The sequence below is a fragment of the Gopherus evgoodei genome, unplaced genomic scaffold, assembly GCF_007399415.2.
Source record: "Gopherus evgoodei ecotype Sinaloan lineage unplaced genomic scaffold, rGopEvg1_v1.p scaffold_34_arrow_ctg1, whole genome shotgun sequence".
Classification (NCBI taxonomy): Eukaryota; Metazoa; Chordata; order Testudines; family Testudinidae; genus Gopherus; species Gopherus evgoodei.
The window spans coordinates 641,928-660,788 of record NW_022060016.1 but is presented as its reverse complement, the minus strand read 5'-3'; the positions used below and the strand labels follow the sequence as shown (position 1 = coordinate 660,788).

Here is an 18,861-nt window from a genome sequence, read left to right as displayed (position 1 = left end):
TGCAGTTTATTTCCTGAACATTATCGTTGTTCATCTGAAAGGTGCCATCGGGTAGAGCTTTGATCACAGACCGCATTAAAGCCAGCGTCTGTGCAAAGCACTCTCCTCTTGGCTCAGTGGCAGGAGCAAAGAAGCCCCTTTATGCAGTAGAGATAGGGGAGTGCCCAAGGCAGAGCTCAGCTGTGCGGGAAGACAGGTTTGCCTGGTTGCCAGCCCAGGGCTAGGACAGTGAGCCTGGGGAAGCAGCTGTGAGTGTGATCCTGGGAGGGAGCAGAGAGACAGGCTTTCTTGGGCACAGAGCCCACCGGAGGGCCAGACTTGGGAATTTCAGAACAGGAAACTGCCTGTGGCTCTTTGAGACGGGACTTTGTGGGGGTCCTTTGCCAATAAACCAAGAATAGACCTGATTCGTATCACTTATAGCTCCTCTCCAAAAAAGCCCTGTGAAGCCCCAAATATTGGTTACCTGCTCGGGCCGAAGGGACGCTGTTACGATTCTGAAGGCTTCCCGGCAGGCAGGCCACCCTGGGCCCACGCTCATGGCATCTTTCCCCTCCTGTAGGTGGATCTGTGAGCAGAACTCGCCCTGTTACGACGTGGTTCCCTTAGACCTGACAGCTCCAGATTACTTCTTTTTGGTCGAGGTGTCTAACAGGTGAGCCCCACGTGGTCCTTTAAAGCCCAGGGCATCTGACGGTGGTGTACGCTGGGTTGCCGACCCTGGCATCTGTTGACAATAGCCCCTGACTCTTCTGCAGATCCCATAGCGTCTCGTCCAAGGTCACCCAGCTCTCCTAAGTCCTAGTCCAGACTTTGATCCACTAGGCCACACTGTCCATCCCGGGCTCCATCTCCTGGACCAGCACCTCATCTGGAACAAGTCGGGCTGCTCCAACTCACGCTTCCTAGGGGATCTTGTGGGCTGCTCTGGCAACAATACGGGCCCTTGGAGGGGGTGGAAGTGGCCCCTGGAGATCACCCTTGCACAAAGGGCTTCCTCTGCTGGCTTTGCCTTCAGCCCATCCCAGTGGGTGTGTCGGGGTAGGCATGGCCAGACCACCCTCAGCTGCAGCTGTTCTCTGCTCCTTGGGGTCTTGGGAGGTGGAGAATAAACTAGAGTAACCTTGAGGCTGCTCTAACTTAAACTGGAGGGCAGGCCCCTGCACAGCCCTGTAATACAGAGAGCACAACAGGGGCTTAAACCCACCTCTGCCCCCTGTCCCAAGTCCAGGAATGGAGTAACCAAGAGTCTAGCATTAAATATCCCCCTTGCTGATCTCCCCCAGCACCATATTCAGAGCCTGGCTCTGACCCCCTCCAGGAATCTCTGTCTCCATGTCCTGGCCATTCTTGGCTTGTTAAGAGCTCTTGCAACCCATTTTTGCTGTGGAGACAGCGCAAGGGACCATGGGATGCCTACCCTCACTGTCCCACACGGAATGGGACGTGGCAGGCAGAGGCCGGCTTTGGGATGCCGAGTCGCTTGTCCCGGGGGCGGCCACGCTCGCCCGAGATGGCTGCATGGCTTGAATGATGGCGATGGCTGCCTGCGTCCTGAGCCCCCGGGTCCATCCCTGCAGGGCAGTGGACAAGAGCACCTACTGCGACTACGACCTGGAGTTTGTGATCCACATTCACGGCTTGCGGCTCAGCCCCTCCCGGGCAATCGCCTTCATGAAGGTACACAGGGGACGGGACATGGAAGGTGATCTGGGGCCCTGACCCTGCTCACGCCAGCCAGCAGGATTGCCACGCCCTAGCAGGATTGCCACGCCCTCTCCAGGAACTGGGGTAGGGAGGCCAGCCGTCAGGCAGGGACCACACTGGCCCTTGTGTCGGGGCACAAAGCTTTACCTGGCGATGGCTATGGGCTGTGGCCCATATGCACTAGTCACCACAGAGGGGCAGTAGAATGACGGCCAAAGCACAAGATGGGAGAAACCTGGCTGCCAGGCCACACTGGGAACAGAACCCAGGAGTCCTGACACCCAGCACGCCTGCCCATGTGCCCTGCTGCTCTAACCACTATACAGTACTCTCCTCCCAGAGCTGGGATAGAACCCAGGAGTCCTCCAGGAGAACTCCGCCTGCTCCCAATCCCAGAGCTTTCCAGGTGCCAGCCGGATGAGTCTCCCCAGCAGCAGTTCCGAGACTGGCCCTACCGTTTTCTCAAAGGAACCGGAGTCCTCCATAGCCACAGACGGGGTAACAGTACGTCTCCCCCTGCTTTTCCCCGGCAGATTTCCATGGCCGTTCTTACCGGCATTGTCTTCTTGTACGTCCTCCACCAAGTCCTGGGGCCTGTGATCGGGGCTGGCTTCACCCGACTCATCCAAAGGTTTGAAGAGGCCCTAGCTGTTCGCACAGATGAGCTACGGCTCCCCACCCCCCCGTGCCAACCGAGCTGCCCCCCCGGCCATGGTTAGACTGTTGAGTGGGGAAATCCTGACAATCCCAGGGGGTTAAAAACACCCCCAGCCACCCACCCACCCCTGCTTCTAACCCACCGCGAGGGGTCAGCCACCCCCTCTTTTAACCCACCCCAGCAAGCCACAGCCCGGTTTTAACCCGTCCCCAGCCAGCTCCCAGCCTGGTCCTCACCTACCCCCAGCCAGCTCCAAGCCCAGTTCTAACCCGCTCCCAGCCCGGTTCTAACCTGCCCCCAGCCAGCCACAGCCCGGTCCTAACCCGCCCCCAGCCAGCCACAGCCCGGTTCTAACCCGTCCCCAGCCAGCTCCCAGCCCAGTTCTAACCCGCTCCCAGCCCGGTTCTAACCCGCTCCCAGCCAGCTCCCAGCCTGGTCCTCACCTACCCCCAGCCAGCTCCCAGCCCGTTCCAAACCCACTTCCAGCCCGGTTCTAACCTGCCCCCAGCCAGCTCCCAGCCCGGTTCTAACCCGCTCCCAGCCAGCCACAGCCCAGTTCTAACCCGCTCCCAGCCTGGTCCTAACCCGCCCCCAGCCCATTTCTAACTCGCCCCCAGCCAGCTCCCAGCCAGCCACAGCCCGGTTCTAACTCACCCCAAACCAGCTGCCAGCCCAGTTGTAACCCGCCCCCAGCCAACCACAGCCCAATTCTAACCTGCCCCCCAGTCAGCCACAGCTCGGTTCTAACCCAGCTCCCAGCCCAGGTTCTAATCCGCCTCCCAGCCTGCTCCTAACCTGCCCCCAGCCAGCCACAGCCTGGTTCTAACCTGCCCCCGGCCAGCCACAGCCCGGTTCTAACCTGCCCCCGGCCAGCCACAGCCTGATTCTAACCCACCCACAGCCCAGTTCTAACCTGCTCCCAGCCCAGTTCTAACCCGCCCCCAGCCAGCCACAGCCCAGTTCTAACCCGCCGCCAGCCAGCCTCAGCAAGCCACAGGCCGGTTCTATCCCAGTTCTAACCCACCCCCCAGTCCGGTGCTAACCCGCTTCCAGCCCGGTTCTAACTCGCCCACAGCCAGCCACAGCCCGGTTCTAACCCGCTTCCAGCCCGGTTCTAACCTGCCCCCAGCCAGCCACAGCCCAGTCCTAACCCGCCCACAGCCCGGTTCTAACCCGCTCCCAGCCAGCCACAGCCCAGTTCTAATCCGCCCCCAGCCAGCTCCCAGCCTGGTCCTAACCCGCCCCCAGCCCATTTCTAACTCGCCCCCAGCCAGCCAGAGCCCGGTTCTAACTCACCCCAAACCAGCTGCCAGCCCAGTCCTAACCCGCCCCCAGCCAGCTCCCAGCCCGGTCCTAACTCGCCCCCAGCCAGCTCCCAGCCCGGTTCTAACCCGCTCCCAGCCAGCCACAGCCCAGTTCTAACCCGTCCCCAGCCAGCTCCCAGCCTGGTCCTCACCTACCCCCAGCCAGCTCCCAGCCCAGTTCTAACCCGCTCCCAGCCCGGTTCTAACCCACCCCCAGCCAGCTCCCAGCCCGGTCCTAACCTGCCCCCAGCCAGCTCCCAGCCCGGTTCTAACCTGCCCCCAGCCAGCCACAGCCCGGTCCTAACCTGCTCCCAGCCCGGTTCTAACCCGCCCCCAGCCAGCTCCCAGCCCGGTTCTAGCCAGCTCCCAGCCTGGTCCTCACCTACCCCCAGCCAGCTCCCAGACCAGTTCTAACCCGCTCCCAGCCCGGTTCTAACCCGCCCCCAGCCAGCCACAGCCCGGTCCTAGCCCGGTTCTAACCCGCTCCCAGCCAGCCACAGCCCAGTTCTAACCCGCCCCCAGCCAGCTCCCAGCCTGGTCCTAACCCGCCCCCAGCCAGCTCCCAGCCAGCCACAGCCCAATTCTAACCTGCCCCCAGCCAGCCACAGCCCGGTTCTAACCTAGCTCCCAGCCCAGGTTCTAATCCACCTCCCAGCCTGCTCCTAACCTGCCCCCAGCCAACCACAGCCCAATTCTAACCTGCCCCCAGCCAGCCACAGCCCGGTTCTAACCTGCCCCCAGCCAGCCACAGCCTGATTCTAACCCACCTCCCAGCCTGCTGCTAACCCACCCCCAGCCAGCCACAGCCCAGTTCTAACCTGCTCCCAGCCCAGTTCTAACCCGCCCCCAGCCAGCCACAGCCCAGTTCTAACCTGCCGCCAGCCAGCCTCAGCAAGCCACAGGCCGGTTCTATCCCAGTTCTAACCCACCCCCCAGTCCGGTGCTAACCCGCTTCCAGCCCGGTTCTAACTCGCCCACAGCCAGCCACAGCCCGGTTCTAACCCGCTTCCAGCCCGGTTCTAACCTGCCCCCAGCCAGCCACAGCCCAGTTCTAATCCACCCCCAGCCAGCTCCCAGCCTGGTCCTAACCCGCCCCCAGCCCATTTCTAACTCGCCCCCAGCCAGCCAGAGCCCGGTTCTAACTCACCCCAAACCAGCTGCCAGCCCGGTCCTAACCCGCCCCCAGCCAGCTCCCAGCCCGGTCCTAACCCGCCCCCAGCCAGCTCCCAGCCCGGTTCTAACCCGCTCCCAGCCAGCCACAGCCCAGTTCTAACCCGTCCCCAGCCAGCTCCCAGCCTGGTCCTCACCTACCCCCAGCCAGCTCCCAGCCCAGTTCTAACCCGCTCCCAGCCCGGTTCTAACCCACTCCCAGCCCGGTTCTAACCCACCCCCAGCCAGCCACAGCCCGGTCCTAACCTGCCCCCAGCCAGCTCCCAGCCCGGTTCTAACCTGCCCCCAGCCAGTCACAGCCCGGTCCTAACCTGCTCCCAGCCCGGTTCTAACCCGCTCCCAGCCCGGTTCTAACCCGCTCCCAGCCAGCCATAGCCCAGTTCTAACCCGCCCCCAGCCAGCTCCCAGCCTGGTCCTAACCCACCCCCAGCCCATTTCTAACTCGCTCCCAGCCAGCCACAGCCCGGTTCTAACTCACCCCAAACCAGCTGCCAGCCCAGTTGTAACCCACCCCCAGCCAACCACAGCCCAATTCTAACCTGCCCCCAGCCAGCCACAGCCCGGTTCTAACCTAGCTCCCAGCCCAGGTTCTAATCCGCCTCCCAGCCTGCTCCTAACCTGCCCCCGGCCAACCACAGCCCGGTTCTAACCCACCTCCCAGCCTGCTCCTAACCCACCCCCAGCCAGCCACAGCCCAGTTCTAACCCGCCCCCAGCCTGCCTCAGCGAGCCACAGGCTGGTTCTATCCCAGCCCGGTTCTAACCCACCCCCCAGCCGGATCCCAGCCCGGTGCTAACCGCTCCCAGCCCAGTTCTAACCCGCCCCCTAGCCAGCCACAGCCCGGTTCTAACCCGCCCCCAGCCAGCCACAAACCGGTTCTAATCCAGCTCCCAGCCTGGTTCTAACCCGCCCCCAGCCAGCCACAAACCGGTTCTAATCCAGCTCCCAGCCCGGTTCTAACCCGCCCCCAGCCAACCACAGCCCAGTTCTAACCTACCCCCCAGTCAGCCACAGCTCGGTTCTAACCTGCTCCCAGCCCAGTTCTAACTCGCCCCCCAGCCAGCCACAGCCCAGTTCTAACCTGCTGCCAGCCAGCCTCAACAAGCCACAGGCCGGTTCTATCCCAGTTCTAACCCACCCCCCAGTCCGGTGCTAACCCGCTCCCAGCCCAGTTCTAACCCGCCCCCCAGCCAGCCACAGCCTGGTTCTAACCCACCCCCAGCTGGGCCAGCAGCCTGGATTCTAACCCACCTCCCAGCCCGTTTCTAGCCAGCTTCCAGGCCGGTTCTAACCCGCCAGCAGCCTGGATTCTAACCCATGTGCAAGTGCAGGTGCTAGGTTTTTGTGTGGAGGAGAGGGGTTCTGGCTGCCCCCCGGGGAAGACCCTGGGTTCGCTGTGCAGTGTAGCTGAGCTGGGCCCCTGGTATGCTGGGGTGTGACAGCCCTGCTGCATGTCACTGCCACAGGCACTGATGTCCACTTCCTTCCCCTCCCTGCCACCAGCTGTTTCCAACTCTGCCTTGCTCTGTTCTTCCAGAGTCCAACATCACCTTCTCCGGCTCTTCCTCCATCCAAAGTCAGGGGAACTCCCACCACACATCCCCCTTGTAGACCTGAATCAGCGGCAACAGCCACCTGCCCTGGCGCAGCCTGGAAGAACCGGCCCCCCAGCGTCCCATTGTCCCCATCGCAAGTCCCAACCTGTATCCAAACGTTCCTTTCCTCTCTGCAGTCCCCAGCAGCCCGAAAGCCCCGCCCCCCCCCCCGCTCCCTGCTTTGGGCTGGGACCTTCTGTCACCGACTTGGCTGATGAGTCCAGGCAGGCTAGACCCAAGCCGTGGTGGGCGTGCTATTGCTCAGATCTAGCATCTAGCTTTCCTGGCTAAAGCAGAGGGGATCAGGGCTTTCCACGGTAGCTCTGGAGCAAACTAGTCAGTCAGAACTATAAAGACCTGAACCCACAGGGCGTTGCTCTAAACGCCTCAGACAGAGAACGGTGGCCGGCCTTTCCCAGTCCAGCTGGAACAGGAGCTCCATTTGGCCACCCATTTCGATGCTCCCGGCCTTATCCGTGATGGTACCCAAGCTCCAGGCATGATCGGAAGGGCAGCGAGCGGCCGCTCCAGTCTGAGCAGGTTTAGGAGCTCCCGCGCAGTGAGTGGGACCTTTGGATTCAGGAATTCCCATGTCAAAATCTCTTGCTTTGTTGAACGAATGAAAATCTTCCCGTCTTTTTCCGGTTCCTTTTGCATTTTGCAGCCTTTAGCAGCATGGCAAGGGGAGACAGGTTGTTTCTGCAGGTGAGTGCAGGAGCCTTTGCTGAGCTGGTCCCTGCACCAGGCTCCATGGGCCTCACGTCTTATTTCGGTTGTTCAGTAAACGCCCTCGTCGTCTGGGAGCGGATCCCGAGTTGGGGAATTGAATCTCCTGCTTCCCCCAGAACTGGTGCCGACCACTCCAGGGGAAATGCTCTGCCCTGGGTTCTCTGATCTCCATGCTCCCTGATGGTCTAAGGGACGGATCCCCAGCTGATGTAACTCAGCATCTCTCTGTTGGGGTTAATGGGCGAGATCCCCAGCTGGTGTCAAGCGGATATTTACAGCTGCCGTGGAGCTGGCCGCGAGCTGGCTGGGTCCCCGAGGAGCAATGCCGGGGGGGTAAATTCACCAGCCAAGCTGACATTTTCCCACCCAGAGCTTTCTAGCTATGGGGAGGTTTCTTTCTCGGTGGGAGACTGGGAGCCAGGACTCCTGGGTCCATCCCATGTTCTGCCACCAATTCACTGAGCTCACTCCTAGGGGGTGGGGGGGCTTTGTGCTGCCCAGGATCCTATCCTGACACAGGGAGAAACGGAGGGTAGGGTGGCAACAAGCTGGCTCTATGCCACCCTTCCTCCTTCCGGGAAGAGCATGCTGAGATGGGGCTCTGTCTGGGATGTGATTTGCAGCTGGCATAACTAAGAGCAGCCCTGAGGCTGCTGTAAGTTACACCCTGAGCTGGTACTGGGCCAGCTGCGGGGAGAAGAAAGGTGGCTTAAAACCACCACCCCCATCTCCTGGGCTTCAAGGAGTGTAAATTTAGCCCACCTGAGGTTTATTAACACCTGCCTCTCACATAGCACTTTTCCTCAGTAAAGCCAGAGCATTACACCCATTTTACAGATGGGGAAACTGAGGCACAGAAAGACGCTGCAACCAGCCCAGTGTCATCCAGCGGGTGAAGCCAGGAATAGACACCTGCTTCCCTGAATCCCAGGTGAGCCGGTGACCTGCTTGGCCACCTGCCTGCGCCTTATACCCTGCCCTTCGCTGGGGAGGAAACAGCTGGCTGTATCTCTGCCACGGTGCTTTCACAGCAAGGATAAGAGGCAGCTCCCGTTGCAATGTCCTGCTGATAAACGCGCATCGCAGCCTCCTCTCCGCACTGCCAGGATTATCTCCCTGCGGCAGCAGCCTAGCGTCACCGGTGCGTTCCAGCCCTGACCCCGGAGACGCGGCTCTCCATTCAGCCGCCTCTGTCAGTCCCGGCCTCCCTTTGATCAGGAGCTGCCATTTATCGTCCTAACTGAGAGATAAAGGGAGCTGCTGTCAGCCCAGCGGCCGGTATCTTCTGTTTGCGGGCTGGCTTTTCAGCTGTAGAGACTAAGAAACCAGCCAGGTCTGAATTCCCACTGGAAGAAACAAAAGGCAAGAGGACAAACAGAGCCCCGCAGACGGACTGTAAGATCTCAACCACCCCTCCAGTGCCACCCCTCCCAAAGCACGTCACACCCAGGGCCCACCACTGAAACAGTCACAATGATGCAGCTGCCTCTGGGGCAGGACACAGCAGCTGTTTAGAACAGCCACGCCGAAAACCCCGCGGGACAGCAAGCAGAGAAGAGTTACGTCTACAGTGGAAACTGCCAGGAGGGAATTCAGGGAGACAGAAACGGAATTAGCCGAGCTGGGATTAGGCCAGGTGGGAAGGGTTCAGTGTTGCTTAGGGGTTAGAGGGATGGGTAGTGGTTAGAGCAGAGCAGATGAGAAGCAGGACGCCTGGGCTCTCTTTGAACGAGGGCAAATCCCTGGGCTAGACACGACTTACCTTGCTGGCTCTGTCACCCTACATTTTGCATAGCCACCAAAGCCAGGGTCGAGTGAGTGGGGCAACAAGTGGAGAATGCTGCCTGGGTAACATTTTACAGCCCCGGAGCACTGGGGTGAATGGCTGGATTGGGTGCCGGAGGACGGAGAAACTGCCTCTGGGTGGCAAGTACAATCTGGACCTGGTCACTCCAGGGGCCAGACACTGGGCTGGGAGATTTGTATGTTTCACATCCCCACTACAGGGCAAGTTACAGCAGAGAAGGGGGTTCCCCTAGTGCTTTGCATCATGGGCCTGACCCCCTGGCTGCAAAGTCATGCACCATCTGGGCCCAATTGCCGCCATAAATGTTCCAACATGTGCTATAAATAGGTGATTAGCACTAATGGCCCTCGTTAGGGGTAATTAGCCCAGCCAGGGAAAGCACAGAACTGTGTCCTTTTGTGAACTCCTGTGGGCTTCTTTGGAGGATGTTGAAGGATTGGCCTGGTTGAGCCAGGTAAGGCATTTCCGGCTGGTCACACTAAGGTCCCTTCATGCTCTCGCAACTAAGGAAGGGGAGTGGTGTCTAGTGGTTAGAGCAGGGTGGGTCTGGGAGCTGGGGCTTCTGGGCTTTCTCCCTGGCTCTGAAAGGGGAGTGGGCTCTAGTGGGGAGAAGGGGGGGACTGGGAGTCGGGACTCCTGAGTTTTATTCCTTGCTTTGGCACCAGACTCACAGTGTGGATTGCTGGCTGGTGACATCCCTGCTCTGTCCCTCAGTTTCCCATCTTTAAAGTGTGCCCTCCCCCTTTTAAGTCCACTGTTGGGTAAAGATGATTCTGGGCAAAAACACTAGATCCCAACCCCCCTGAAACATAGGGGAGTTTACATGCTGGCTTTATGGCTGGGGTCCTGCTCTCATTGACAACTCAGGGCTTGTCTGCATGCAGAAACTTCCCGGTTTAATTAGACACTGTAGTTACAGGCTGGTCTAACTCTTATTCTGGGCTGAGTGCCTTTTCCCAGCTTAGCTTCTGTTGCTTTACTGATATCACGTCTCTTCTTTTCCTGGCTGAGTCCTATCTAAGTGGGATTCGCTCTGCAAGGCCTTCTACTCCAGCCAATCCGTCTTGATGCATTGCCTCAGAAACACCACAGCCGAGTCATACTACAGTAATTCGGCTTGTAAATTTCCCCATGTGGACAAGCCCTTAATCAATGCTGGCAGGGTCTCAAATGAGGAGGCACCCCAGAGGTGGCTGTATTTGATCCCTGTATAAACAGCTGCCCAGTTCCACCCCAGAGACAGCTGCAATTCAGGGCTGGGTGAGGGATCCCTGTATAAACAGCTGCCCAGTTCCACCCCAGAGACAGCTGCAGTTCAGCGCTGGGTGAGGGATCCCTGTATAAACAGCTGCTACATCCCACTGCAGAGGTAACTGCACCTCAGTGCTGGGTGAGAGGCCTTGTATAAATAGCTGTTGTACCACACTCCAGAGTCAGCCGCATCTCTGCATCAGGTGACGCGATCTGGGTGTAGAATTTTTGGGCTGAAAACACTATATATGTGTTATACAGATTATTTTAGGGATCAGGGTGCTGGAAAAACAGATGAAACTTTTCTCCTATGGCCTCTTACTGGGCAGTCTGACACAAAGCCTCTATTAGAAGAGAAAAAAACCACCTCACCAATCTCCAATTAGCCCAGATTCTTCTGTTTCCATCAGGGTTACAAGCCCCCTTTCTTTCCACCCGGCGTCCTTCATTCTCCGCTAATTCCATGTGACACCCGTGGCAAAAAAAACTACCTTAAAAACAGATGATTTTTCCTGCTTTAATTGGGGACACTTCTTCCCTTAATTCTTTTTAATTAAACAAATTGGCTCCGGCCTCCAGCAATTGCCCAGCTAACCTAGAAATGGGAGGCGAAAGGTTAATTGCGGCTAAAAATAGCTTTCTAGAAAGAACTTCATGGGGCAGAGCAAAAATCTACTAAATGATTTCTGAGCCGGGCGAGGTGAGCCCGAAGTTTGGGGAGCCAGCAGCACCTCCGATTCATCGCGTCTTCACCCTGCCTTTTGGCAGAGCTCAGCTCCATTTGGGAGTGCAGGGGAAGTTAGGAGAGGCGAGGAGATGAGGAGATTTTTCAGATGCGAAGCCGAAGATGGCATGTTAGTGTAACACCGGCGGGGGTGGTTCCTTGACCAGGCGTTTATCCCGGCACAGCCTCTCATGGGATTTACCGGAGCAGTATCTCCTAGTGGGTAGAGCGGTAGGCCTCAGGCGATCCCTTCCCCATCTGTGAAACGGGGGCCGTGCGGCTGGGAAGCTCTCCAGGAGCAAGGGCTGGCTGCGGTTCTACTGCCATCGCTTATTTCTCTGCCCAGATAGGAATAATTTTTCCCAGTCCAGACAAAACTCATGGTGTCTCTGCGTTTAGGGAGACCCCTTATTTGGTTTCAGAGCCGCGTGCTTGGCGTTAGCTGGAACCCTTCCTATGATCAACTGAAGCTAAACCAAAACATATCGTCACCTCCATGGGAGAGGCTCGGATCCCTGGCCCTGCGCCACCCGCCAAGTATTCCTGGCAGGGGGCCCCTCGCTTGGCGCTTAGGCCTAGATCCTCCAAGGGATTTCACCACCTAACTCCCAGTGGTTTCAGTTAACCACCTACTAGGATCCAAGCCTTTGTGTCCTCATGGCATCAGGTTGCACTGGCCAAGGTGTGTTGCACTGGGGATTGGGCACAAGGATGGAAGGGGAAATCAGTGCTGAGGACTGGGGAATGCCTGCCCCCCCCCCCAGTTTAAACCCAAATCTTCCCTTCAGGGCTCCCAGCACCCTGCGATCCAAGGCCCCCCCCCCATCGGCCAAGCCAGGCCCGGCTCCGCTCAGCTCGACGGCACGTCTCTGCCCCTGTCCAAGCATCTCATCCAGGGCCAAAAGCCATTTTCTGCCTCCACCCCTGTGTCCTCGCCTGGATCTTGGGGGGTCAAGTAATGCTGACGTTGTCCCAGTAGAGGGCGCCACCAAACCATAGATTAGAGCCATGCCCCTGGCCCTAGCTGTGATGGGGTTTGGGAACAGGTGACCCCAGGAGAGCTGTGTGTCCTCAGCCCTCTTGTCCCAGAGCCTGTGCAATGGAGTGAGAGCTCCACCAAGCACCATCTGATTTCGTATCTATCCCGTGCCCAGTACCGTTCTTACGGGAAACCTCGACAAACAGCCAGGCCAAGCAGTCTGGTGCAGTGGGTAGATCACTGGCCCGGGGGGTCAGGACACCTGGGTCCAGTTCCTGGCTCTATTGGGTGATGGGTAACTTACTTCTCCGCTCTGTGCCTCAGTTTCCCCTCCCACCCTTTTAGATTGTGAGCTCTTTGGGAAAGGGACTGTCTCTCCCTCTGTGCGTGTGCAGTGCCTGGCACAGTGGGAGGACCCATCTCGGTCAGGGTCTGTGCAGTGCTTGGTACAACAGGGTCCTGATCTCAGTCGGGGTCTGTGTGTCACCCATCAAAATTGGGCCCCGATTCCAGCTGGCACCTGTACATCTTCTCACAATGACAGATCTCAGTATCTTCCTGGTTCTGTGTGGTGTTTTACATGGCCCAGTCAGAAGGTCGGGATATCGTGTGTGGATGTGGTAACTAGGTAGGTAGCAGAAAATCACCTTGACTTGGCTGTTGCTATGGTGCATGTCCTGGCAACCGCAGGGGATATAACCCAGATCATCCTGCTGCAGAAGTACAGGCTTTGTGTGAAAGGAGGATCCCACGAAGATAGCAGTATAGGGCATATGAGACATGGCAGAGGACTTCTCATTCCAGCCAGCAGAGGGCAGTGAATGAAATTTCACTTGGACAGTGGCTAAGTTGAATTTTAAAAGAAAAAAGGGGGAAATTTTCAGACACATTTGTGCGAAATTCCCCCTTTGTCCCCATTTTCCGACAGAACTGGTTGAAATAGGCTGAATTTTGAGAAACAAATTCCCAATTTTGATTTTTTTTCTGAACTTTGGGGAAATTAAAAAAAAATTCAGATCTGGACAGAGTTTAATTCCTCTCCCCTCCCAAATTTAGGGAATTTTTTAAAAATCCTGAATTTGACAAAATTTCAATTCAGATTTTTGGGTTTGGGAAATTTTTTTTTAAAAATCCAAATTTGGACAGAATTCCCAAAACTCTTTTTTGGGGAAAACCAGAGATCAATTTCATCAACACCTTCCCACTGCTAATTTCCGTCTCCACTGTGTCTTTTTTTTACCTGCCCTACTAATGGTAGTTAACATCCATAGATCTCAAAGCACATTAAGAAAGGTCTATCCCAATTTGACCGACGGGAAAACTCACGCACAGAGAGGGGTTTGCTCATTGGCACCCAAGCAGGCCAGAGTGAGGAACAGAACCCCAAATCTCCTGAGTCATAGACCGGTGCTGTACCGAGTAGGCAACACTACCTCTCTGGTGCCAGTTTCATTCAGAGAGCTTAGGGTCACATTAGAATTGTACTTGTGGGGGTTTGGACGGATGGAGCAGCCTTTGTGGTTTATGCAGGAAGATCCCTGCACTGATTTGTTTGCCTCTTTTTGGAATCCTTCGCCAGCCCCACCCTGCTAATCTGAGTCTATAAAATCTGTTGTAAATGATTGTGCCAGAGCCTCTGATTAAAGTCTCATTAAGCAGATTACTCTGTGATGCTCCGAGCTGCGGGGGCGGGAATGAACGCACGGGGCTGCTTGGAGCGCCGCATCTCTGGGGGCCGGATCCGAAAGCTGCTGGTAAAGTTTTCAAACCTGGGTGCTTAAAAGGGGGCTGGGCTGAGCCGCAGGGAAGCTGGGTTCCATGCGTGGGAGTTGGGGGTGATCTCATCCCATGGAATGCTCCCCCCCCCCGGAAGCCTGGGGTTGTGAGACGCACAGGGAATCCATTTGTAAAGTCTGCCTGCGCGGGCCGTCTCTCTGGGTGAGTGCCGCCCCGGGGCAAGGTGGGGCCTGATCTCAGCTGGCACTTCTGCCATACAAATGCTCCTAACAGACCTGTGGCCATAGGTGGCTGGTGGTTTTTAGGGGAGCCTCATCTGAGTTGCCGTAAAGGGGCCTGGCTTTCTGAGGGCGGGTGCTGGGCACTTTCTGAACCACAGGCCACTTTAAGGCATTTCAAGTCGGCCGCCCCCCCACCCCAAAAAAGCGGAGGCACTCAGAATTGCTTGTTGCTCTCGAAATGGGAGCCATGGGAACTAAAAGTCAATCTCCAGAATCTGGGCAGCAGTAGAGACACTAGGACACACAGGGAGGAGAGATTCTGGTTGCATCTGGTAGAAGCACAGTTCACTGTAGTATTCAGTGAAAACTGGAGGGATTGGAGGCAGAGGAATAAAAGCCAAGGAAACCACAGGTATAATTCTTCAAAGATCTTTCAGAGAGAAGAGGCAGAACATGGTCCAGTGTCTTCTAAGCACAGTGTTACTCCGGACTCTGGAAGGCCCTGCTGTGAGATAATTAACTCTGCCTTCCCCTCTTCCCTCCTCGCCGTGAGCTTAGGGCAAGAGCACTCAGATTGCAGTACTTGGATGCAGGGGGGGACTAGGTTCTTGGAATTGTGCTGTGACTTTCAGCTCGTGGTAATAAGATGTTACCTTTTTAACAGTGTGGGTAACTAACCATTGGAGCAATTTTCAAATAGGGTGACCAGATGTCCTGATTTTATAGGGACAGTCCCGGTTTTTGTGTCTTTTTCTTATATAGGCTCCTATTACCACCCACCGCCATCCCGGTTTTTCTCACTTGCTGTCTGGTCACCATATTTTCAAATCCAGATCTGCTGTAGCTGAAACAGGAATTCATTCAGGGAAGTTCTCTGGCCTGTGTAGCGATCACCTGCTTCTGGACTTAAAATCTAGGCATCTGTGACTCACATCACAGTTGAAAGCAAACTCCCCTGCTCCTTCCTCTACCCAGAGGCTTGCATAACAAAAATGAGTACACAGCATGTCTCCCGGAAACTGAGCACTTGCTCGCACATTGAGGGAATGAGCTTGAGAAAGCTGTGTGGAACCGCGCCCCCTGTGGTGCCTGTTATCAGAGCATAACCATTCCCCTTCCTTCCTAGGGCACCAGGCCTTTGGGAATGTTCTCCCTGGGGAGCTTTGGCAGGAGATCCAGCCTGTGTCCCAAAAAGTGGATGCTCCTCTGCGTTCAATGCTTCCATCAGGATCTGATCTGGGCAGAGCGGACGCAGCTCCCCGCTGTCAGCTGGGATCCCCTCCTGGAGCTGGGAAGAGAACCCAGGAGTCCTGCCTGGGAAAGAGGCCCCGACTCTGTCATGCTGGGGGCATGGGAGGGAAAGGGCAAATGCTCCTCCATCTCTCAGGGGTGGGCAGCCCTGTGTAGCACAAATCTCATCTCTTGTGATTCGGTGGGATTGGCCCCGGCGGGCGGCTCCCTGGGCTGGCAAACCCCTCCTGGTGTCTGACGATTCGAAGATCCTTCCAGGGACCTGTCGGGAGGCTGAGCCGGCCCCTGTCGGGTCCCATGCTGGGTTTCTCTGATCCGTCTCCGCCAAGGCTCTTCAGGGTGGCTGGCGATGTGGGGGGGAGCCCAACGAAAACACTGCCAGCCTGGACTGGTCCTGTTAACTCGCCGCCCTGCCCGGGGACCCATCAGCAGGCAAGGAAACCGCATCACTCTGAGGTGTAGGATTTAGCCAGTAGCTCCGGGAGGGGAGCATTACCTAGCAGCTAGACCAAGGGCCTGGGAGTCAGGACTCCTGGGTTCTGTTCCCAGCATTGCCACTGGCCTATTGGGGGAACTTGGGCTGGGCACGTCGCTTCTCCGTGTCTCGGTTTCCCCTTCCACCTTTGCTGGCATTGGAAGCTCTTTGGGGTAGGGGCTGGCTCTCTCTGTGTGTCTGTGCAGCGCCTGGACAATGGACACCCCTGATCTCGGTCGGGGTCTGTGCAGCGCCTGGCACAATGGGTGCCCCTGATCTGAGTTGGATTCTGTGCAGCGCCTGACACAATGGGCGCCCCTGATCTCAGTTGGGGTCTGTGCAGCGCCTGGCACAATGGGTGCCCCTGATCTCAGTTGGGGTCTGTGCAGCACCTGGCACAATGGGCGCCCCTGATCTCAGTTGGGGTCTGTGCAGCACCTGTCACAATGGGAGCCCCTGATCTCAGTTGGGGTCTGTGCAGCGCCTGGCACAATGGGTGCCCCTGATCTCGGTCGGGGTCTGTGCAGCACCTGGCACAATGGGTGCCCCGATCTCAGTTGGGGTCTGTGCAGCGCCTGGCACAATAGACGCCACTGATCTCGGTCGGGGTCTGTGCAGCACCTGTCACAATGGGAGCCCCTGATCTCAGTCGGGGTCTGCAGCACCTGGCACGCCGCTACCCTGGTTTTGGTCCATTGCCGTTTCCCTTCTCCCCCCCGTAGGAGCTCTGTGGGTTTCCTCATTGGGGTCAGGGCTGAGAAATGCCCTGGAGACAGCTCTGCTGTTCACTGTCACGCACCCCCTGCGATCTCTCCCCACGGGTAGCAGCGTGTCGATCTGAGGGGGGGAGAAGACTCCCGACCTTCCAGCAATAGCAGGGATTGCAGCCCCTGAGTTTGTTTGAAGGCTGGTTTCCGCCCGCCACCCTTGAGCCTTTCAGGGGTGAAATTCAACACAGTCAGGCTCCAAAATCGCACTCAGCACTGACCGTGGGCGTCAGGACTCCTGGGTTCTCTCCCCAGCTCCAGGAGGGGACTGGGGTCTAGTGGTTCGCAAAGGGGGGTGGGAGCCAGGACTCCTGGGTTTGCTGCAAGAGGGAAGTGGGGCTTAGGGGTTAGCGCCTCCGTTCTGATCCCAGCCCCTTGCCCTCAACTATCCACTCCCAAAACTGCCGAGGTGACAGAGGGGCAGCTGGGCCGGAACCCCCATGTTTAAACGCCAGCCGTGGGGTGAGAGCTGCTTTGTCCAACTTCCCTTCCTCCTCGGATTCCAGCCGTCCCGTCCCCACACACAAACACCCCCCCAGCTCCCTTTCTCGGGGTCAGATCTTTTGTGTCTGCCTTTGTGCCCCTCCAATTCGTTCTGCCCCCAGCCCCGTGGGCTCCGATGCCCCCTCCCCCATTCCCGGCTTCCCCCGGCATTGTGTTGATGCTGACAGGTGTATAATTGGATGATTAATGTAGCTTCATTAGCCTCTGACTGAACCAGAGGCGCCAGCCCAGCCCCTCGGCCTGAGCTAAGCCGCGCCTCTCCCAGGAAGAGCGGGGGTCTTGGAGACCAGGCCTGGCCCATCTGTTTCAGCCTTTTGTCCTCAGATGGGGGAGAGACGGGCCCGTCCCTCTAACTCCTGCCTTGCCGAACGCCAGCAGGGCTGGACGGGGACTACGTGACCCTCACCCTAGTATTTCTAAGGGCTGCCAACCCTCGGGAGCAGAGCACGCCTCTTGTAGGGTTCGGGGCTTTTCTTAAAGCCCCAGCTCCTGGAGTCAGGGGAATCTGTGAGACTCTCAGCTTTCCTGTTATTATTGTTTACTATTTAAAAAAAGTTTCTAGACCTCAGGGGCTCAGAGTCAGGAAGGGCTAACTACAGTGCAGTGCGCACAGGCTACGCCCCTGATCCGCCCCCCATGGGCCCTTGGGGGCAGAGAATAGCCCCAGCACAGTGCGCTGTGCTTTCCTGGTCCATCTGCCCCCTTTGCCAGGGCAGGACAGAGATCGGGTCCCTTTCCCGGCCCCATGCTCTGCAGGGAGGCCCCTGATGTGGGGCTGTTTGAGAACCAGATCCCTGCAGGGGAGCCTGAGTGTGACGAAGGCTCCAGCCTGTTCCTTGCCAAACCTCGTGTGGTGAGAACGCTCCAGGACTCAAGTGCTGTGAAAATAGAACAAGGTCCCTAACTGCTCCGTGAGAGGAGAGAGACGTCTTCCAGGAAAACGCCGTGAGGATGCGTTATTTATGGAGCTCGCCTCCCTGGGCACATGGCCCTTTGCGAGCCAGGACTCCTACGTTCTCTCCCTGGCTCTGGGAGGGGAGTGGGGTCTAGTGGTTAAAGTGGGGGGCTGGGAGCCAGGACTCCTGGGTTCTCTCCTCGGCTCTAGGAAGGGAGTGGGGTCTGCCCCCTGCCTTTCTTTCATGGTCCCCCTGTTGCTGGGCTCAGGCCTGGCTCTGAAGCAGGGCCAGGCCTTCCCCTCCCTGCTCTCCGCCTTCATCCAACACAGCTGCAATGTTGCTTAAAAACCAGCTGCTTGGAAAACACTCCCCCCCCGGGGGGGCATCCCATCCCCCCCACTACCTCTCCCCAGAGAACCCCCCCGCCCCCCGCTTGACTGGCAAGCGTCAGGCGATGATAAATGGCTTTATTATTGTAGTTGTTTCTGCGGCGCTCTGCTCCTCCTTCCCTTCTGCACAGCCCAGGTCCCCCGACAGCTCATTCCTCTGCTTGGGCATCAGGCATCCATCATCGGCCTCCCCTCGCCCCCCCAGCCTGATTGCCGAGCCGCCGGCCGTGAATCACAGCCCCACAAAGGGACACGTATGCCCGATAAATTAATCCAGCCGCCAGCCGCCTCCTCGCTCAGTATAAATCTACCCAGGCAGCGAAAGAGAGAGGGATTCGAGGGGCTTGGGCCTGTTAACTCAAAGTGTGTGTGTGTGTGTGTGTGTGTGTGTGTGTGTGTGTGTGTGTGTGTGTGTGTGTGTGTGTGATGCTGCCCCCAGCTGGAGGGGCTGAGCCCTGGTGTGTGTGTGTGTGAGAGAGAGAGAGAGATGTGTTTGATCAAGGTATGTGATTCTGTGTGTTTGGCTGACATATATGCGATTATGTGTGAGTGTTTGGCTGACGTGATTGTGTGTGTCATTGCATGTCAAGGTGTGATGTATGTTTGCTTCAGCTGGGGGACAGTGAGTGTGTATTTGTGTGACAGTGTCTGTACATGCGTGGGTGGATGCGGGGGTGTTTGTGGCAGTCGAGAGACC

At 57.6% G+C, this 18,861-nt stretch overlaps 1 protein-coding gene across 1 annotated transcript in view; it reads left to right on the top strand.

Moving 5' to 3' along the window:
• Positions 1–8,429, top strand: part of CATSPERG (cation channel sperm associated auxiliary subunit gamma) — a 43,215-nt gene extending 34,786 nt beyond the window's left edge. Inside the window, exons 30-33 of the mRNA XM_030544335.1 lie at positions 563–655; positions 1,581–1,680; positions 2,241–2,367; positions 6,377–8,429. Of these exons, the coding sequence (XP_030400195.1) occupies positions 563–655; positions 1,581–1,680; positions 2,241–2,367; positions 6,377–6,450 (394 nt within the window). The 3' untranslated portion in view covers positions 6,451–8,429. The remainder of the gene's footprint in view (positions 1–562; positions 656–1,580; positions 1,681–2,240; positions 2,368–6,376) is intronic.
• Positions 8,430–18,861: the final 10,432 nt, after the last annotated feature.